Source organism: Emys orbicularis, chromosome 12 (assembly GCF_028017835.1).
Source record: "Emys orbicularis isolate rEmyOrb1 chromosome 12, rEmyOrb1.hap1, whole genome shotgun sequence".
Taxonomy (NCBI): domain Eukaryota; kingdom Metazoa; phylum Chordata; order Testudines; family Emydidae; genus Emys; species Emys orbicularis.
This window is the reverse complement of record NC_088694.1, coordinates 54821562-54838435: the sequence shown is the minus strand read 5'-3', so window position 1 is coordinate 54838435 and position 16874 is coordinate 54821562. Positions and strand designations below refer to the sequence as shown.

Below are 16874 nucleotides of genomic sequence, written 5' to 3'. Positions count from 1 at the left end.
ACACCGGAAAGCAATCCGTATGTTGTAGGTCTTACGAACGTGTTTGCTGAGGGCCGCGAGGGTCTGGACTCCATGGACAGGGAGACAGAAGGGGCAGCGGAGGAGACCTGTAGGGGGCGGGTACTGGAGGTAGATGAGGTCTTCTTCCCCTGCCTCATCCTCTCTGGGGCAGACCTCTGTTATGCCTGCAGACTCGCCAGGTGATTCCTCTGGCTCTGGTAGAGAAGCTTGGGGAGGTGAAGTATTTTTCAAAAATGGCTGCAGGAGATTCCATCTTCAGGACGGGTGTGTGCAGATGTCCATCAGAAGAGATTAAACTGATAAGAACAGATACTACGCTTGATCTTAGCTCATAGAAAGCCGAGAACAATAAATACTACACTCCGGGCTGTGTTTGTAGGCAATGGGGCGGGGGGATATGGGGTGTGCTTCCATGTTGGGGAGAGGAGAGGGGCGATCAGGGAAGACAAGAGATGACTAAAACATTTGGGGCCGAATTTACCATGGTCTCGGTGCGCCTGATTGTTTACCTCGGTGACAAGTGAGATTTGATCCTTCAGAAAAAGTTCTAGGAAAATCCCCTTCAGAGAGAACCATGAAGCACAATAAGAGGTTAAAAAAATCCATGATACAAACCAACCTTTCCCATGACATCAGCACCTCTATTGTGTTATTTGAATGTGAATATTATTGGCATGTGAAAAGGAAAGAAAGAAAGAAAGAAAGAAAGAAAGAAAGAAAGAAAGAAAGAAAGAAAGAAAGAAAGAAAGAAAGAAAGAAAGAAAGAAAGAAAGAATACATCCGGATTATTTATAAGACAATCGCTGTGTTGCTGTAGTAAAACAACCCCGCACTGCCTACCAAGAGATAGATGAGAGGGAAAATCCTCTGTGTGTTGGGATAGATGTGTGTACAGAAAGCTGCCTGACTGGCAAAGTTATCAGAAGCCCCCATTTGATACCATGATTCCCGCCCCCCTCCCGCAGACGCTTTGTTCCTAGGGGGCAATGCGGAGTCTAAGAAATAATACAAATGACAATATTTTCCCACCCCACAGGTTCTGTTCCCTTCTGCCACCAACCCACCTGCCCCTAAACCCTCAAACGTGAGCATCTCTGGCAGCACCAACCAGAAGCATTTGCAAAGCAGAGACAGTCACTTCTATGTAGTCAGCTGTATGGCATTCGTGGAGGTGGGAAGTCATGGGGACTGGGGGTATTTTCCATATAAAGAATATAGAATAACATTTCTGCTCATTAGTCAGACCTGTGATTTCCCTTAAAGCGGGGTGTACGATTTCTGGCATTATGGGGAATAAGACCAAACACAATTTAACTTAAAAGCAGGAATATATCTAAACATAAGGTCCCCCTGTGGTACGCATAATAGATACACAATCACAGACACACATTATATATGTCTGGGCTTTTTAGTTTATACAGTGTGTATATACACACGCACAGAGTAATATCATAATTATATAGATTTTTCATAAACCCACCCATATCATGCAGGAAGAAATACCCACCTACACTATAGAAAAGGCTGCTTGACTGGCTGCAAAGATATGAGAAACTTCGCTTCTGCTACTAAAATTTCCCAGCAGCGAAATTATTTTTGCCACGTGGGGGCGATGTTGCCCCGGACAATAAAACAACACCGTATTTTCCTCGCCGGGGAGTTCTCTTCTCTCTTAACACGGTCCCTCCCACCACCGCCCCTTGTAATCCTTCAAACAGCTTCCATCTCCAGAAGTACCATTTCTGAAGCACTTTAGAGAGTAGAGACAGTAACTCCTGTGTGGCTATTCAAACGAGAGGCGCTCCACCAAAGAGACACAATCGGCTCTTTTAAACCATCAACTAACGGGCAAAATTCTTCCCTTCTCTTCTCTGCAGAAACTACGATCAAAGAGAACCCATCTCTCTCTCTCTCTCTCTCGGTCCCATATTCCAAGAAGACCCAAGGATGCCTTTATCTTCGGTCGCAGCTGTGCTGATGCTGTCTGTCCTAAGTGAGTGAGATTCCATCCCTCAGCCTGTTCCCATTGTATTCTTCCAGCTGCTAAGCCTGTCCGCATACATCACTTGATGTTAACAGTGCCTAAAATCTTGTGTGTGTTTATATGTCTGCATTATGCATGGAAATACAATACATTATATCTGTGCTTATATAATATGTCTGTATTATGCATGTATTGTATTTCCATTTTATCTCAGTGCATCTGTGATGTCTACATGGTGTCTGTATCTACTATATTTCTATTAGAACGGAGTTGAAATGGTATATTCCTTTTATGTCTTCTCGTACCTATTACGTTTCTATTATATCTGAATGTATTGTGTTTGTATCATGTCTCTCTCCATCAATTATATTTATTTTATCTGAGTGCATGTATTATGTATTTATTGTGCCTCCCTGTATCTAATATGTTTCTATGTACTATTTCTGTTATGTTACTTTCTTTCAACATGTTACTATTATATCAGAATGTACCTAATACTTTTATATTATATCTGTGTCTGTTGTCTTTCTATTATATCTGAATGTATCTACAATGTTCTTATTATTCCTATCTATGTATTTCTATTATATCTCAATGTAACTATTATATTATTATATCTCTATGTATTGAGCATGTTTGCATTACTATAAGTCTGTTATGTGTACATTAACTTGTGTATCATTACGCTGCTATTATGTCTCTCTCTATATACTGTGCCTCTAGTCTGAGTGTTTATATTATTATGTTTTTATTTTGTCTGTGTATCTATTTTGTTGCTGTTACATTTGAGTGCACACAATACGCTATTTTCCCCGCGCAGGACAGAGCAATGGAGAACTAGTCACCCAAACCAAAGGCAGCGTCCTGATCTCCCAAGGAGAATCTGTGGTTGTTAACTGCACCTATGAGGCTGTTTCTCCCTATCTCTTCTGGTACGTGCAGTTCCCGAGGCAGCCCCCCAGGCTCTTCCTGAGGGACGTGGGACGGGAGGCCTCGGATGAAGGGATCAGAAAAGGGTTCGATGCCACTCACGATAAAAACCACAAATCCTTCCACCTGTGGAAACCGTCCAGCGAACTGAACGACTCCGCGACCTATTACTGCGCCCTGAGCGACACAGTGACACGAAGCAGTAGGGGAGCTCGACAAAAACCTCCCGGGGGCTGTGGCAGGAACCGCAGGCTCCTAGGAGCGACTCGGGGTGGAAGGAGGAGGAATTCTGCAAGTACTGGACTCTGTCTCTCACGAGACCAGCACACAACCGCCTCCCCGCTAGTCAGCCCTCCAGTCTGCATCGCCTCTTTCTGCTCCAGCCCAGGATTTTAGGACTTGTCATAGAGCAAAATTCACCATCAACTCAGGAAAAAGGGAACAAATGAACGGAGCTGCGTAATCTGCCTAGGAAATGAAAAATAGTAACTCCCCCCATCCCAGGTTGGGAGGAGGGTTGAGAGCCGCTGGTCTAAACAAGCAAGTCAGACACGGGGTGGGGGAGGGGAATGATATATACACACTAATATTTACCTTCTGTGCACGCACTTTGCCATGTGGGGGCGGTGTGGCGGTAGAAAAATAGTACAAAGGACCGTATTCTTCTGCCTCATGCTCTCTGCCTTCCTTTGAACGGCCAGTCCACCCTGCCCCACCCCAGTCCCTGCCCCACCCCAGCCCATCCTCGGGACACTCAAGGCTGTGCAGTCCACTCTGCGGGTGATCCCGGCGGGTGGCAGCTTCTAGACAAAAGACACAAGGGTTTTTGTTTAGGGATTTGTCTGTTCTCTGGAGCTGCCGGACAGAGACCCAGCCCCGTTCTCCCTAGTTCGGTCTGGGGCCCAGCCCAGTGGCGTCCCAGCCTCCCCCAAACCTCACCGTGCTGTCACTAGGGATAGCAGCTGCCTTAATGGTGTTAGCTCCGAGTGAGTGAGGTGTCCTGCCCCAGCCGGGTCCCAGGTCACTAATCCGGATGAAAATCCTGTCTCCTTACAACGCGGCTGGGGGGGGAGACACGGTGCAATTGGGTTGTATGTGGGTGAATTCGGCGCCAACTTCTCTCTCCCAGGTGGCCCGGGCAATGCGGGAATCCAGCAGCCGGTCTCCGCAGGAGCTTCGGAGGGAGCTGGGCGGAACCTCACCTGCTCTCACCCCTCCGTGACAAGCGAGTGGATATTCTGGTGCCGGCAACTCCCCAGCCAGCGGCCCGACTTCATCGTTGAAGGACTCGAAGTCCCGGCTTCCAGCACCGACCCGGAGGGGACTTTATTTGTAACAGAGTCGGGGGCTAGAGAGGTTACTCCGTATAAGAGAACATATAGGTGTCTCCGCTGGGATCGACGAGTCCTGTTTGCTGTAATCCAGGATTTTTCCTACTAGGCAATTATGGGGAACGCGATGAAACACAGCTTTCACTGCAAAGTATGAAACAATCCGAAGCACAAAACTCCCATTCACTCTGATAACAGCTGTGGAGGCCGGTGTTCTCGGAGGAAAATTATACTATATAGAAAAGGCAGGTAAGTATCTAAAGAGAAAAGGGGGGGTGGAGGGATGTTGCAGTGAATAGGACATATACACAAAGACAAATGTGGGTGAGGTAATATACTGCATAGATATAAAGCATTTGTCTGTCTATGTAACAGCAGGCATTGCCTTGCACCAGTTATAACCACTATTTTTTCTCTGGAGATTCTGATGGCAAACTATCGGGAAATCCGATTCTGCTAAAATATTCCTCACTAATTTATGCAGAGTAGCTGTAGCCCTGTCAGTCCCAGGATATCAGAGAGACACGGTGGGTGAGGTAAATATATTCTACTGGACCATCTTCTGTGGGTGAGAGAGCGGGTTGAAAAGTGTCGGTGCAATACAAGGTGTTACCTCACTCACCTTGTCTCCTACTAGTTTAGGCGCTTTGCCACGCGTGGGCAGAGTTGATCTGGAAAAACACACCAATGAGATGATCCGATTCTGTTCCTGCCCTGAGTATTCTCCTGCCAGCAACCCCGCCCGCAAACTCTGCTTTTCAACCGCTCCCATCTCACGACAGCACCGTCCAGAAGCATTTACAGAGCAGACTCACTCCTGTGAAGTTAGGTCCATGTTAATCAGCTAAAGCGCAGCTCCAGCACAGAGATACCGGGTACATTTCTAAAGGCACCTTCTAGAGTATAAAATTCTCGCCTTCTCCAAATTGAAGTAACAAGACCCGAATATATAAATTGATATTGGTTTCGGGATTAGCTCTGTTGCGTCGAAGAATCTTTCAGTCCAAGCATGACTCTACCTTGGATCGCAGCTGTGATCATCGTGTCTATTCTAAGTGAGTAAGATTCAATTCCTCAGAGTTCTCACATTTTATGACCCACGTCTGTATCCTGTCTTTACCATTCGATCTGTTTCAATGTCTATATTATATAATATATAATGCTTATATTATGTCTAATCGTATCTATTGTTTGTATTATCTCTAAGATCACTTGTTCTCTATTATATCCAAATTTATTGTTTTCTATGATATCTGATTGCATCTATGTTTGTATTGACTCTGAGTTTCAATGTTCTGTTTCTGTTCTACCCGAATTAAACTACGTTGCTAGTGTATCTATTATGTTTATATGGTCTCTCTGCGCATTCTTTACGTTTCTATTATAACTAAGGGAATCTACTACGTTTCTATTTTTATATCTATCATGTAATGTTGCGCTGTTTCAATCTGTTCCATGCATGTTACCTGGGAGCACAAGAGCTGGAATTAGGGGTGCTGCCGCATCCCGCGGCTGGAAGTTCTCATAACAACCCAAATACATGGCTTCCGCCTTCAGCACCCCCACTATAAACACTGTTCCAGCATCGCTGTCTGGGAGTGTCTCAGTCCCGGTTCTGTTCTTTCTGAGTGTGTCTTTTCTGCTCTGTTCCCCCCACAGAAGGCAGCTATGGAGCAGACTCAGTGACCCAAACTGAAAGCAGCGTTATCATCTCCCAAGGGGACCCGGTGCATCTGAACTGCACCTATCAATTTTCTCTCGCTGCTAATGTCGATCCCTTCTGGTACATGCAGTTCCCCAACCAGCCCCCCAGGCTCTTCCTGAGGGACCTGGGACAGGAGAAAGCGGATAAAGGGATCCGAAAAGGGTTCGATGCCACCCACGATAAAACGCTCAAATCCTTCCACCTGTGGAAACCGTCCAGCGAACTGAGCGACTCCGGGACCTATTACTGCGCCGCGAGAGACACAGTGACACGGACCGGCAGGGGAGCTGCGCAAAAACCGCGCAGGGGCTGTGCGGAGCAGCGGGGAGGTGGGCACTGGGGTCTGGGGCCAACTCGGGGGCAGAACTTGGAACAGAAATCACACACGCTTTAGCTCTCTGTTTCCTTCTTTGCCCTAATCCGCAGTGTTTCCAGGTCAGAAAGTATGGTTAATGTCAAATGTCATGAATCACCAAGTAAGGTACAATTAGGAAAGACCAGGACACATCATAAGAACATAAGAACGTCCATACAGGGTGAGACCAAAGGTCCATCCAGCCCAGTATCCTGTCTACCGACAGTGACCAATGCCAGGTGCCCCAGAGGGAATGAACAGAACAGGGAATCATCAAGTGATCCATCCCCTGTCGCCCATTCCCAGCTTCTGGCAAACAGAGGCTAGGGACGCCATCCCTGCCCATCCTGGCTAATAGCCATTGATGGACCTATCCTCCATGAATTTATCTAGCTCCCTTTTGAACCCCTTTATAGTATTGGCCTTCACAACACCCTCTGGCAAGGAGTTCCAGAATTTGACAGTGCGTTGCATGAAAAAAATACTTTCTTGTGTTTGTTTTAAATCTGCTACCTATTAATTTCATTTGGTGGCCCTTTGTTCTTGTATTATGAGAAGAAGTAAATAACACTTCCTTATTTACTTTCTCTATACCACTCATGATTTTATAGACCTCTATCTTATCCCCCCTTACTCGCCTCTTTTCCAAGCTGAAAAATCCCAGTTTTATTAATCTCGCCTCATACGAAAGCCGTTCTGTACCCCTAATCATTTTTGTTGCCCTTTTCTGAACCTTTTCCAATTCCAATATATCTTTTTTGAGATGGGGCGACCACATCTGCACGCAGTATTCAAGGTGTGGGCGAACCATGGATTTATATAGAGGCAATATATCCCTTTCTTGATGATTCCCAACATTCTGTTCGCTTTTCTGACTGCCGCTGCACATTGAGTGGATGATTTCAGAGAACTATCCACAATGACTCCAAGATCTCTTTCTTGAATGGTAACAGCTAATTTAGACCCCATTGTTGTATATGTATAGTTGGGATTATGTTTTCCAATGTGCATTACTTTGCATTTATCAACTGCACTGCCATTTTGTTGCCCAGTCACCCAGTTTTGTGAGATCCTTTTGTGGCTCTTTGCAGTCTCCCTGGGACTTAACTATTTTGAGTAGTTTTGTCTCATCTGCAATTTTTTCCACCTCACTGTTTACCCCTTTTCCCAGATCGTTTATGAATGTGCTAAATGGGACTGGACCCAGTACAGATCCCTGGGGGACATCACTATTTACCTCTCTCCATTCTGAAAACTAACCATTTATTCCTACCCTTTTCCCCCTATCTTTTAACCAGTTACCAATCCATGAGAGAACCTTCCCTCTTATCCCATGACATCCTCCCTCTCATGAGCAATTCTGGTGAAAGCTGCCCCCGGGCCAGCTCTGTTCTTCAAGGAAAGTGACACCAGACAGTTCAATATCACAAAGACTTCATAAATAAAAACACACAAACTCTACCACAATCACGGTGGAGAAATTTAGGTTCTGTGGGAAAACTAGGACTGAGCAGTTGAGGAATCTTCCCCTGTCCAGGCCACATGGATGAATAGATAGAGAGTGAGTCACTGTCTTATGCTCACTCTCTCTGTGAGAATGCCAGTGAAATCAGACTAAGGAGGCTAAGGTGTAAGAATCTCTGCAGCACCCATTTCCCATTTGTGAACACATTTTGCCGCTTGGGAGCAGTGTGGTGCTAGAAGATCAATAAAACTAGTACTGGAACAAACATTCTTCTGTTCCATGTTCTCTGCACTCCCCTGACACCAGCCTGGGTCCTTTGCCCTTCAGACGCTCCCATTTCTGACAGTAGCATTGAGAAGGATTTACAGAGCAGAGAGAATCACTCCTGGGAAGTTGGATTCATGCTGTCCTGCAGCTCCTGCTCAGAGACACAACATAAATTTTAAGGTACCCTGTATAGGACAGATTTTTTGCCTTCCCTAATTTGGAACTACTAGCCCACAAGACAAATCAATTCTTGCGGGATTAGGAAATTAGCTGTGTTTAGTCAGAGAATCATTCAACCCAAGGATGGCTCCAGTTTGGTTCTCCGCTGTTACAGTCATAGCTATTCTAAATGAGTAACATTCTATGTCTCAGCTTTGTTACATTCTATCGAACCATGTCTTCATCCTTCCTACAACATTTAGTTTGTTTCAAGGCCTAGCATTACAAAGTTCTTATATTATATCCAATTGTATCAATTATGCTTATACTGTCTATAGAATGCTAATGCTCTATTTCTATTATATCTTATCGTAAATATATTTTGCTTATATCTGATTGCATGTGCTGCCTGTATTGTCCCTGAGTTTTAATATTCTCTGTTTATATCCAAGTCTATGTATTATGTTGCTGCTGTATTTGATTGGACCCTTTTATGCTTGCAAGGTCTCTCAGTGCAGATTTTGTTTCACTTGTGTCTTAGTGAAACTACCATTGTATCTGTAAAAAGAACAGGAGTACTTGTGGCACCTTAGAGACTAACAAATTTATTTGAGCATAAGCTTTCGTGGGCTACAGCCCACTTCATCGGATGCATGCAGTGGAAAATACAGTATATATATATATATATATATAGTGACAAAGTTCCTCCTCTATCTTGGTGGGTCCTGCGCTTATTGGCGGATTTTCTTGCCTCAGAGATTCACCATGTGGGTTGGGGAACAGCCCAGAGACATTCCCCTCTGGAAGAACCCACAGTCCAGGTCAATTGGGAGGTTTGGGGGGAACCCAGGCCCGCTCTCTACTCCGGGTTCCAGCCCAGGGCCCTGTGGACTGCAGCTGTCTATAGTGCCTCCTGTAACAGCCGCATGACAGCTACAACTCCCTGGGCTACTTCCCCATGGCCTCCTCCAAACACCTTCCTTATTCTCACCACAGGACCTTCCTCCTGGTGTCTGATAACGCTTGTGCTCCTCAGTTCTCCAGCAGCACACCCTCTCACTCTCAGCTCCTTGCGCCTCTTGCTCCCAGCTCCTCACACTCACACGACAAACTGAAGTGAGCTCCTTTTAAAACCCAGGTGCCCTGATTAGCCTGCCTTAATTGATTCTAGCAGCTTCTTCTTAATTGGCTCCAGGTGTCCTAATTAGCCTGCCTGCCTTAACTGGTTTTAGCAGGTTCCTGATTACTCTAGTGCAGCCCCTGCTCTGGTCACTCAGGGAACAGAAAACTACTCATCCAGTGACCAGTATATTTGCCCTCTACCAGACTCCTGTACCCCACTGGTCTGGGTCTGTCACAATATACAGAGAGAACATGAAACAATGGGTGTTACCATACACATTATAAGGAGAGTGATCAGTTAAGGTGAGCTATTATCAGCAGGAGAGAAAAAGAACTGTTTGTAGTGGTAATGAAAATGGCCCATTTCCAGCAATCGATAAGAAGATGTGAGGAACTGTAGGGGGGGGGGGAAATAATCATGGGGAAATAGTTTTACGTTGTGTAATGCCCCATCGACTCCCAGTCTTTATTCAAGCCTAATTTAATGCATACTGTGACGAAGTGAGTATTCACCCACGAAAGCTTATGCTCCAAAACGTCTGTTAGTCTATAAGGTGTCACAGGACTCCTTGTCGCTTTATTCCTTCTGGTACCTGCAGTCCCCCAGCCAGCCCCCCAGGCTCTTCCTGAGGGACCTGGGATGGGAGGACTCGGATGGAGGGATCAGAAAAGGGTTCGATGCCACCCACGTTAAAAAGCACAAATCCTTCCAGCTGTGGAAACCGTCCAACGAACTGAGCGACTCCGGGACCTATTACTGCGCAGAGACATCGACCTGACCCTGCTGAGCAAAAACCACGCAGGTCTGTGCAGAGCAGTGGGGATGCGGGCACTGGGTCTGGGAGTGACTTAGGGGCAGCAGGTGGGAAGTCTGAAAACACTGAGCTTGAAACAGACATCTGTCTCACACACAGACACATGATGCACACACTTGTGCTCTCTGTCTTTTCCTTCTTTTCCCTACTCCGGAGTGTTACCATCTCAGAAATGATGGTGAATGTCATGAATCACCAAGTAAGGTAAAATCAGTGAAGACCAGAACACATCAACCCTCTCATGAGCAACTCTGGTGAAAGCTGTTCCCAGCCCCATTCTTAAAAAAAAGTGCAATCGGACATTTCAATATCACTAAAACGAAACCAGTAAACATAGGAACCCGAGCATGATGGCAGTGGCTGTCCACCTTTCCAGACTACTGTACCCATTTCAGAAGTCTGATTTGTCTCGCGTACCCCAAGTTTCACCTCACTTAAAAACTACTTGCTTACAAAATCAGACATAAAATACAAAAGTGTTACAACATGCAATTACTTAAATATTGCTTACTTTCTCATATACATAGACAGTCTTTAGAAGACCATCCTCACCTCTTGCATCAGAAAAATACTCACTATCTCTGTTAGAAACGCTGCTTTATTGGCAAAGGTATAAGAACAACTGCTGCAACCATTTCCCAATTTGTGATCACATTTTAACACGTGGGGGCGCTGTGGTGCTAGGTAAATAATAGAAGTAACCACATTTTTCTGTCCCATGCTCTCTGCCCTCCCCTGACACCAGCCTGGCCCCCTTTGCCCGTCAGACTGTCCAATTTTTGACAGTACCATTGAGAGAGGTTTTTAGAGCAGAGAGAATCACTCTTGTGAAGATGGGTTCATGCTATTCCGACAACTGACAGCTCCTGCTCAGAGATAGAACATTAATTGTAAGGCACCTTTTATAGGACATAATTCTTGCCTTTTCTAAATTAGGGGTACTAGCCAAGAAGACAAATCCATTCTTGCCGGATTAGGAAATTAACTCTCTTTACTCAAAGACTCGTTCAACTCAAGGATGTCTCCAATTTGGCTCTCCGCTGTTACAGTCACAGCTATTCTAAGTAAGATTCTAGTTCTCAACTTTGTTACATTCTATCGAACCATGTGTTTATCCTGACTTCACAATTTAAATTTGTTTCAATGCCCATGATCACGAAGTGTTTATATTATATCCGATTGTATCTATTATGTTTGTACTGTCTATAAGGGTCATTGTTCTCTTTCTATTATCCGAGTATAACGATATATATATATTATATGAAATTGCTTATACTGTGTATTTAATATCTCTGAGCGTCAATATTCTCTATTATATCCGAGTCTAAATATTATGTTGCTGTTTTATCTGATGGCATCGCTTTATGCTTGCATGGTCTCTCAGTGCAGACTTTGTTTCTATTACCTCTTTGTTAATCTGCCAGGTTTTTATTGTACTTATCTGTGATCATCGTGTTTTTGCTGCATTGTTTGTATCGGTTACATGCAGGTTATCTCGGAGTATACCGCCTCAAATTCTATTATATCTGAGTGTGTCTTTTCTGCTCTGTTCCCCCACAGAAGGCATCTATGGAGCAGACTCAGTGACCCAAACTGACGGCAGCATTTTCATCTCGCAAGGGGAACCGGTGCTTCTGAACTGCACATATCAGATTTCTGGGTTTCCTTACCTCTTCTGGTACGTGCAGTTCCCCAACCAGCCCCCCAGGCTCTTCCTGAGGGACCCGGGAAGGGAGGACTCTGATGAAGGGATCATAAAAGGGTTCGATGCCACCCACGAGAAAAAGGACAAATCCTTCCAGCTGTGGAAACCGTCCAGCGAAGTGAGCGACTCCGCGACCTATTACTGCGCCGGGAGAGACACAGTGACACGGACCAGCTGGGGAACTGCGCAAAAACCGCGCGAGGCCTGTGTGGAGCAGCAGGGATGCGGGCACCGGGGTTGACTTGGGGGGCAAAAGGGGAGAAGTCTGAAAACACTGAAATTGGAAACGATATATGTCATAAACAGATAGTTAAGGGTTAATGCCTCTTTTACCTGTAAAGGTTTAAGAAGTTCACCTAGCCTAGCTGACACCTGACCAGAGGAACCAATGGGAGGACAAGATGGTTCAAAGGGAAGGAGGGAAGTTCCCTTTGTCTTTGAGTTTCACTTTGTACGGGAGTGGGAAAGCTCCAGAATTCAGCCTCTTATTAAGTAGTGAGTATTAGTGAAGGAAATAAATAGGTTTATGTTTATTTCTTTGTAACCTGTCTTGTGCAATTAGAGGAATAGTCAAATTGGGTATTTGGGTATTTTTTTGTGTAACTAAGGGTTTGCCCAGGGGAGCATCCTCTGTGTTTGGAATCTGTTGTCTGTGAGAGTAGCTGGTATGCTAATCTCTCCCAGAGGGTTTTCTTTTACCTTTCTTTTCTTTAATTAAAAGCCTTTTTCTTAATACCTGATTGATTTTTCCTTGTTTTTAGATCCAAGGGGTTGGATCTGGATCCACCAGGAGTTGGTGGGAGAAAGGAGGGGGGGTGGTTAATTTCTCCTTGTTTTAAGATCCAAGGGTTTGGATCTGTGTTCACCAGGGAATTGGTGAAGAGTCTCTCAAGGCTACCCAGGGAAGGGAATTAGTGCTTGGGAGTGGTGGAAGCCAGACCAGATCTAAGCTGTTAATTGAGCTTAGAGCTTCTCATGCAGGTCCCCCACATCTGTACCCTAAAGTTCAGAGTGGGGAAGGAACCTTGACAATATATAAATTCTCTCACACACAACCCCCCTACCTCTTTAAGTCTCTGTCTTTTTTCTTTTCCCCGCAATCCGGAGTGTTGCCATTTCTGAAAGGATGGCGACTGTCATGAATCACGAAGTAAGGTGAACTCAGGAAAGACAAAAACCTGAACCTCCAACTCTGGTTGTAGAGCTTCCCCCAGCCCTGCTATTTAAGGAAGGTGCAACCAGACGGTTCAATATAACTGAAACGGAACAAATAAACACAGGAGCTCTACCGAGTGGAAAAGTTCATATATTATAGGAGAAGAACTGGTACTGTGCAGTTCAGAAATCTTTCCCTGTCCAGTATAAACAGACAGAGAGACAGTCTTTAGAAGACCTTCCTCACCTCTTGCATCAGAAAAATACTCACTATCTGTATTGGAAACTAAAGTTTGGTTTACTGGCAAAGGTGTAAGAAAATCTGCTGCACCATGTTCGATTTGTGGTCACATTTTGCCGCTCGGGGGCGGTGTGCTGTTAAATAAACAATACAAGTAACAGCGTTCTTCTGTCCCATGCTCTCTGCCCTCCCCTGACACCAACCCAGCTCCCGTTACCCTTCAGACTCTCCCATTTCTGACCGTACCATTGATGAGGATTTACAGATCAAAGAGAATCACCCCTGTGAAGCTGGGTTCATGCTATTCCGACAGCTGCTACTCAGAGACACAACATTCAGGGCTTGTCTACACTACCAAGTTTTGTCAATGAAACTAATGCCGACATGAAAAAACCGACAAAAGCTAAACTCCGAAAAGACACAAACACGAGATAGATTCTATAAAACAAACAAGGAAACAAACTATATATATATATCCCAAAACAAAACAGAAGTACCTAGGTGCCTGACACCCTTTGAAATCAGTGAGATGTAGACACCTATTTGCTTTGGGAAAGTCCCACTAGGTGCCTAATTATCGTTAAGATTTGCCCCTGAAGCTGTGGCTCTCCACCGTTCCAGCCTCCTGTACCCCTTTCAGGAGTCTGATTTGCTTTGCCTACCCCCAAGTTTCACCTCACTTAAAATCGACTGGCTTACAAAAAACAGACATAAAAACACAAACGTGTCACAGAACAGTGTTTCCAACAAATGACTGACTTTCTCATTGTTACCATACAATGATAAAATACATTAATTGGAATGTAAATATCGTACTGACATTTCCGTGTTTCGAGCAGTATAAACAAGTTGTTGTCTGTATGAATTTTTAGCTTGTACTGAATTCGCCAGTGCTTTTTATGTAGGCTGTTGTAAAACTAGGCAACTCTCCAGGTGACTTGGGGTAACCCCTGGGAGATCTCTGCAGTACCCCTGGTCGTGAACCACCGACGTAAGTTATAAGCACTTACTACAATTTTTTTCAACCAGTGCCTATTCATAGTCCCCAGGTGGCGATGTTTTCCCTGTCTCGACAGAGTATTTGCACGTCTATGAGCCCTGTTCCGTGCTGCCTTCACCCCCCCCCCAAGTCTCCTGTCTCTGAGAGCAGCAGCCAGCCCGTACAGACCAGAGCCAGTCCGTTCTCTGCTATTCAGCCCCTTGGCAGCTCCAGCCCAGAGCCACAACGGAAGGTTCTAAGGCGTCACGCAGGGGGTAAAGCTTCTTCCCTTCCCTGCCAGCTGCAAAGAGCAATTAATCCTGGTGGAGGCTGAGACCCAGATCCCCTGAACCCCCGTCATGGCTTCACATTGGATCGCAGCTGCGTTAACAGCCTCGGTGCTAAGTGAGTGTGAAGATATCGTGTCACCGCCCTTGCTAGGTTGTTGTGCAGTTCCCCGTCCCTAGCCCTGACCGGACAGTGGAACCAGGGAGCAAGTACAGAAGACTGGAATCAGCTGATTTGAATGCGCTTTTCCCCCTGGTAGCCGGCCTGGTGAGCAGACGAGAGGTACCTGGGCTGCGGCGGGGGGGGGGGGGGTCGAGATGCGTTTTATCGCCACAGGACTTTGCACAGGCCTGCAATTAAATGTCCTTTGCCCCCAGCTGTCCGGAGACAAGTCTCTCTCCCTCTCTCGCTCTTTTTGAAAGCCCCAATGGGAGTCACCCAGAAAGGAGGCGGGCAGGGAGAAGGGAATTGAGTCCTAAGGCACTTGAGATTAATTCTCTTTCCTCCTTTATTTCCGAGGTGCCCTGGGCAGAGCGGAGATCCAGCAGCCCGTTTCCGCAGAGGCGGTGGAGGGAGAGAAATTGACCCTGTTTTGCAATCACCCTGACGTGGCCACCGAGAAGATAATGTGGTACCGCCACGTCCCCAGCGAGGCACCGCGGTTTTTGGCAGGTGGATTCAGGGGAGAGACTCCCGGCACCGAAGCGGGCGGCACTTTATACATCGCTCAGAACAAAGCGTCCAGTGTCTTTGAGTTCCGCAGGGTGCGACTGGCGGACGCAGCTGTGTATTACTGTGCTCTGAGCTACACAGCGTGACAGCCAGGGGCGGCCCCGCGCAATATCTCACCCCAGCCCCGAGCAGGAGAGAGCAGCGTCTCTTGGCTGGGCGAGCTGAGGAGAGAGAGTTTCTTCCGTATCGTGAAGCATGAAAAAGGACCCGCTCCTTTCAGAGTCTAAAAAGGGGGGATGGGAATAAAACTTCTTTCTCGTCCGGTGAACAAAGAGAAACACCAGCTGTCTGCCATTTCTCTTTCAGACACAGCCAACTTTCGGTTTTGTTTGTTTGTTTGTTTGTTTGTTTGTTTTATAAAACCCTCCCATCACCATATTATCGGAGCTTCTAAATGATTCAGGCAAACCGTGTAAACCCTTTTAACTCCCGTATTAGTTAACTCCGAATTCCGTACAAACACACAATGTTCTGAGGTAACATCAGACAGAACGGTTGGGAAATCTATACGAAGGAGAGTCTCCTCTCTGAGGCTTGTATGAGACATTTCCCCTTTCAGTTCAATTCTTTGTCCACACGGGGACGCTGCTGTATCACCTGACACGCAGTGTTGGGTCCAGGATATTATGGAGTCCTGGTGGGGCTGAGGTGATATCTGCTCTACTAGACCAACTTCTGCAGGTGAGAGAGACCATATCTGGAGCTCACCTGAAGGAGAGCTCCGTGTAAACTCCAAAGCTTGTGTCTCTCACCAGCAGAACTTGGTCCAGTAGAAGATATCACCTCACTGCATCTTGTCTCGCCAGTATCAACTGATAATTGTCTATCAGGCTACAATTCTGCCTCATACACTGCTAGGGGGCAGCACTATTCCTCATCTTTCTACACAAGCTGGCGTTAACTTTCCTACCGATATACTCTCAGTATACTCTGCTAAGCTTACCCCAAGTTCCACTGAGCCTGTCGTACCTTGGTGGGTGAGGGAGAGTCTTTTACTGGACCAACTTCTGTTGGTGAGAGAGACAATGTTTCCAGTAAGATGGATTGACCAGCAGAAATCCTTGCAGCAGATGCATTCTATTTAGACTCTTTTGGGGACGGTTTCACGGTTATTGCCAACAATAACGTGTTATTTGACTTACCAGAGCACCTGGGAGCCCAAGTCATGGACCATAGCCCCACGGTGCTAGGCTTTCTCCAGACAGAACAAACATGCGGTCTCTGCCCCCAGAGAGTTTATAGCCCAAGAGACACGTGGATACAGATAGACAGAGCGGGAGCACAACAAGAGAGAGACACATTGGTCAGCATGATAAGCAGTGGTCTCCGCAGACCCGTAGCCTACCGCTTGCCAAGTTTTGTGTAGGCAGCGCAGCACAGCAGAGTTTGAAGGAGGGGTTGGAAAGACAACAATGAGGCAGTTTGTGGATGTATTTGTGGAGATCTCCTCCCAAGAGGGAGGGACGGAATGGTAGAAAGCGTGAAGATACTGATTTTAGATGAAGACATCCAGGTTCATAGAAGGAAGGCATGAGGGATAGACCCCACACTGACAAATTACATAGCCGTCAAGTAACTTCTCTTTTACAGAGAGATATTTTGTCCCTGCCCCCACGGAGC

At 46.0% G+C, this 16874-nt stretch overlaps 1 pseudogene and 1 gene segment (V, D, J or C); one reads left to right on the top strand and one right to left on the bottom strand.

The window, feature by feature from the left end:
• Positions 1–231: 231 nt before the first annotated feature.
• Positions 232–373, bottom strand: LOC135887268 (U2 spliceosomal RNA; annotated as a pseudogene).
• Positions 374–12985: 12612 nt separating this feature from the next.
• Positions 12986–15340, top strand: LOC135886435 (T cell receptor alpha variable 4-like). The segment is given in 3 exon segments: positions 12986–13009; positions 14177–14246; positions 15042–15340. Coding segments are annotated over 3 exon segments (393 nt in total).
• Positions 15341–16874: the final 1534 nt, after the last annotated feature.